Source organism: Oncorhynchus gorbuscha, linkage group LG18 (assembly GCF_021184085.1).
Source record: "Oncorhynchus gorbuscha isolate QuinsamMale2020 ecotype Even-year linkage group LG18, OgorEven_v1.0, whole genome shotgun sequence".
Taxonomy (NCBI): Eukaryota; Metazoa; Chordata; class Actinopteri; order Salmoniformes; family Salmonidae; genus Oncorhynchus; species Oncorhynchus gorbuscha.
Window position 1 is genome coordinate 3527020 of NC_060190.1, and position 5000 is coordinate 3532019.

Consider the following 5000-nt stretch of genomic DNA (forward strand, 5'->3'; position numbering starts at 1 on the left):
ATCTGTTCCGTGCTGTCTGTGCAGGGTGCTGTCTTGTCTGTAAGCAGAAGAGTGTGTACCGTACGTCAGTGTGTGTGTCTGCCGACAACAGGCTGCAAGTATGACCCTCTCACCTGAAATCTAAGGATCTCTCACCCCACTGGACAGACACATGGACACACAGCTACACGGACCAACACCATGGGCTCAAGATTAAAGTAAGTCTAACAGCTCTCGATTTTCTCTCAATCTCTCTACTCTCTCCTCTCTGTTATTGCGGCTTCTATCACTTCCTCTCTCTCGGCTGCACAGGAAGCAGGTTTGCACAGTTGCCGGCGGTAACACTGTTGCCGACAATGTGATGGTACTAGTAGCCATATTCAAAGAAGAATCAAGGCCTCACTTGTATTCTTCCACTACTTATTCTCGGTTGACCTGAACACGTTCTCCTTCCGCAGGTTGTTATGAATACTCAAACACTGAATACTGCTGTCTTTAAAGTTGATCATTCATTTCTACTTTTAAAGTTGATGCTTTTCATTGTCAGTTATCTGGAAGTAGAGACAGGATAGAGGCCTCTACATGACACAACCAGACTGTCAGTCCACAACCCTGGTCTGTCCTCCTATGTTCCCTGTACATATTACTGGTGAGGTGGGATGTTCTCGCTGTGATTTTACATTCCAGCAGGAACTCTTATCCAGAACGACTTACAGGAGCAATTAGAGTTAAGTGACTTGCTCATGGGCACGTCGTCAGATCTTTATAGCTTGTCAGCTAGGGGATTCAAACCAGTGACCCAACGCTTTCGGTTACCTACCACCTAGATGTGTTCTGTTCTTGTTCATTCTGGGATGTGTTCTGTTCTTGTTCCTACTGTGGTGTGTTCTGTTCTTGTTCATACTGTGATGTGTTCTGTTCTTGTTCCTACTGTGGTGTGTTCTGTTCTTGTTCATACTGTAATGTGTTCTGTTCATACTGTGATGTGTTCTGTTCTTGTTCCTACTGTGATGTGTTCTGTTCTTGTTCAAGATGTGTTCTGTTCTTGTTCATAGTGATGTGTTCTGTTCATGGATGTGTTCTGTTCAGAGATGTGTTCTGTTCTTGTTCCTACTGTGGTGTGTTCTGTTCCAACTGAGATGTGTTCTGTTCATACTGTGGTGTGTTCTGTTCTTGTTCATACTGTGATGTGTTCTGTTCAGAGAGAGAGACTGTAATGTGTTCTGTTCATACTGTGATGTGTTCTGTTCTTGTTCCTACTGTGAGTGTTCTGTTCTTGTTCATACTGTGATGTGTTCTGTTCCAACTGTGAGAGTTCTGTTCTTGTTCCTACTGTGAGTTCTTGTTCATACTGTGATGTGTTCTGTTCTTGTTCCTACTGTGTTCTGGAGAGTGATGTGTTCTGTTCTTGATAGAGATGGAGAGAAAGAGTTCTGTTCCAACTGTGAGAGCGATGTGTTCTTTCTTGAGACTGTGATGTGTTCTGAGGAAGACTGTGATGTGTTCTGAGATACTGAATGAGTTCTGTTCTTGTTCATACTGTAATGTGTTCTGTTCTTGTTCAGAGAAATGATGTTGTCTGTTCTTGTTCATACTGTAATGTGTTCTGTTCTTGTTCATAGAGAATGAGTTCTGAGTGATGTGTTCTGTTCTTGTTCATACTGTAATGTGTTCTGTTCCTACTGAGATGTGTTCTGTTCCAACTGTGATGTGTCTCACAGCCTTCTGTTCCATTATCAGAGTAAATGTTCTGTTCCAACCTCTCCTCCATTATCACAATGATTCCCTAACCTTTCTAGTATCACAGTGATTCCCCTAACCTCTCCTCCATTATCACAGTGATTCCCCAACCTCTCCTCTAGTATCACAGGGATTCCCCCAACCTCTACTCCGTTATCACAGTGATTCCCCAACCTCTCCTCTAGTATCACAGTGACTCCCCAACCTCACCTCTAGTATCACAGTAATTCCCCCAACCTCTCCTCCATTATCACAGGGATTCCTCAACCTCTCCTCCATTATCACAGTGATTCCCCAACCTCTCCTCTAGTATCACAGTGATTGTTCTCTCCTCTAGTAATGTCATCACATGGATTTCCCAACCTCTCCTCTAGTATCACAGGTTCTGTTCCAACCTCTCTGTTCCATTATCACAGTGATGTGTTCCCAACCTCTCCTCTAGTTCATCACAGTGATTTCCCAACTCTGATGTGTTCTCTAGTATCACAGGGATTCCCCAACCTCTCCTCTAGTATCACAGGGTTCTGTTCCAACCTCTCCTCTTGTATCACAGGGATTCCTGTTCCAACCTCTCCTCCATTATCACAGGGATTCCCCAACGTCTCCTCTGTTCACAGGGATGTGTTCTGTTCTCTGTATCACAGTGATGTGTTCTGTTCAACCTCTCCTCCATTATCACAGGATTCTGTTCAACCTCTCCTCCATTATCACAGGGATTCCCCAACCTCTCCCCCCATTATCACAGGGATTCCCAACCTCTCCTCCATTATCACAGGGATTCCCCAACCTCTCCTCCATTATCACAGGGATTCCCAACCTCTCCTCCATTATCACAGGGATTCTGTTCCAACCTCTCCTACAGTCTTCCCAGCCAGTCCACTTCCTTGATGTATTCCATAACTACAGCTGATCAAGCCCCTCATTAGTTAAATAAGCTGGCTTAGTTGTGGAGTACTGGAGGACAGGTACTGGAGGAGAGGTACTGGAGGAGAGGTACTGGAGGAGAGGTACTGGAGGAGAGTTCCTGGTGTTCTGTTCAGGAGAGGTACTGGAGGAGAGGTACTGGAGGATGTGGTAGGAGATGTGAGGTTCTGGAGGAGAGATACTGGAGGACAGGTACTGGAGGAGAGGTACTGGAGGACTGGTACTGGAGGAGAGGTACTGGAGGAGAGGTACTGGAGGAGAGATACTGGAGGACAGGTACTGGAGGAGAGGTACTGGAGGACAGGTACTGGAGGAGAGGTACTGGAGGACAGGTACTGGAGGAGAGGTACTGGAGAGAGGTACTGGAGGACTGGTACTGGAGGAGAGGTACTGGAGGAGAGGTACTGGAGGAGAGGTACTGGAGGACAGGTACTGGAGGAGAGGTACTGGAGGACAGGTACCGGAGGAGAGGTACTGGAGGAGAGGTACTGGAGGACTGGTACTGGAGGAGAGGTACTGGAGGAGAGGTACTGGAGGAGAGGTACTGGAGGAGAGGTAACCTGGAGGACAGGTACTGGAGGACAGGTACCTCTCCTCTAGAGGTACTGAAGGAGAGGTACTGGAGGTTATTATCACTGGAGGAAAGGTACTGGAGGAGAGGTAATGGAGGACAGGTACTGGAGGAGGGTTCCCACTGGAGGACCCCAAGTACTGGAGGACAGGTACTGGAGGTTAGGTTCTGGAGGAAAGGTAATGGAGGACAGGTACTGGAGGAGAGGTACTGGAGGAGAGGTACTGGAGGAGAGGTACTGGTGGAGAGGTACTGGAGGACAGGTACTGGAGGACAGGTACTGGAGGAGAGGTACTGGAGGAGAGGTACTGGAGGTTAGGTACTGGAGGAAAGGTACTGGAGGAGAGGTAATGGAGGACAGGTACTGGAGGAGAGGTACTGGAGGACAGGTACTGGAGGACAGGTACTGGAGGTTAGGTACTGGAGGAAAGGTAATGGAGGACAGGTACTGGAGGAGAGGTCCTGGAGGAGAGGTACTGGAGGAGAGGTACTGGAGGAGAGGTACTGGAGGAGAGGTACTGGAGGTTAGGTACTGGGGAGAGGTACTGGAGGTTAGGTACTGGAGGAGGTAATGGTACTGGAGAAGAGGTACTGGAGGAGAGGTACTGAAGGAGAGGTACTGGTGGAGAGGTACTGGAGGAGAGGTACTGGAGGACAGGTACTGGAGGAGAGGTACTGGAGGACAGGTATTGGAGGAGAGGTACTGGAGGAGAGGTACTGGAGGACAGGTACTGGAGGAGAGGTACTGGAGGACAGGTACTGGAGGAGAGGTACTGGAGGAGAGGTACTGGAGGTTAGGTACTGGAGGAAAGGTACTGGAGGAGATGTACTGGAGGAGAGGTACTGGAGGAGGTACTGGAGGAGAGGTACTGGAGGTTAGGTACTGGGGAGAGGTACTGGAGGTTAGGTACTGGAGGAGAGGTACTGGAGAGAGGTACTGGAGGACAGGTACTGGAGGAGAGGTACTGGAGGAGAGGTACTGGAGGACAGGTACTGGAGGAGAGGTACTGGAGGACAGGTACTGGAGGAGAGGTACTGGAGGAGAGGTACTGGAGGTTAGGTACTGGAGGAAAGGTACTGGAGGAGGGTACTGGAGGAGAGGTACTGGAGGAGAGGTACTGGAGGAGAGGTACTGGAGGAGGTACTGGGGGAGAGGTACTGGAGGTTAGGTACTGGAGGAGGGGTACTGGAGGAGGTACTGGAGGAGAGGTACTGGAGGAGAGTTACTGGAGGAGAGGTACAGGAGGAGAGGTACTGGAGGAGAGGTACTGGAGGAGAGGTACTGGAGGAGAGGTACTGGAGGTTAGGTAGGTACTGGAGGAGAGGTACTGGAGGAGAGGTACTGGAGGAGTGGTTTGGGAAACACTTCTCTATCACTACTGTTAATGTCATGGTGTTGTGTGTTTCTTCAGAGAAAACCCTGACAGGACCTTCTACTGGTTCTTTGAAGCATCTTGTCCAATCGCAAATGACAAAGGTGAGGTTTTGGACACACACACACGGACACGTATGTATAAACAGGCACAGATGCAAATGCACACAGGAGCACACACACACACACACACACACACACACACACACACACACACACACACACACACACACACACACAACACACACACACACACACAAAGGTACTGGAGGACACACACACACAAACACACACACACATCACTACACACAATGTCAGCACACACACACACACACAGAGACAACACCACACACACACCTTCACACACACACACACAGCATCTTGTCACACATTGCAAATGACAAAGGTGACACA

At 48.7% G+C, this 5000-nt stretch overlaps 1 protein-coding gene across 3 annotated transcripts in view; it reads left to right on the plus strand.

Annotated features, from left to right (window-relative positions):
• The first annotated feature begins 24 nt into the window (after positions 1-24).
• dennd1c (DENN domain containing 1C) overlaps positions 25-5000 on the plus strand; it is a 39480-nt gene continuing 34504 nt past the window's right edge. For all 3 annotated transcript variants that reach the window (XM_046310334.1, XM_046310336.1, XM_046310335.1), the window contains exons 1-2: positions 25-197; positions 4627-4691. In XM_046310334.1, coding sequence (XP_046166290.1) covers positions 181-197; positions 4627-4691 — 82 coding nt within the window. In that variant the 5' untranslated portion in view covers positions 25-180. The remainder of the gene's footprint in view (positions 198-4626; positions 4692-5000) is intronic.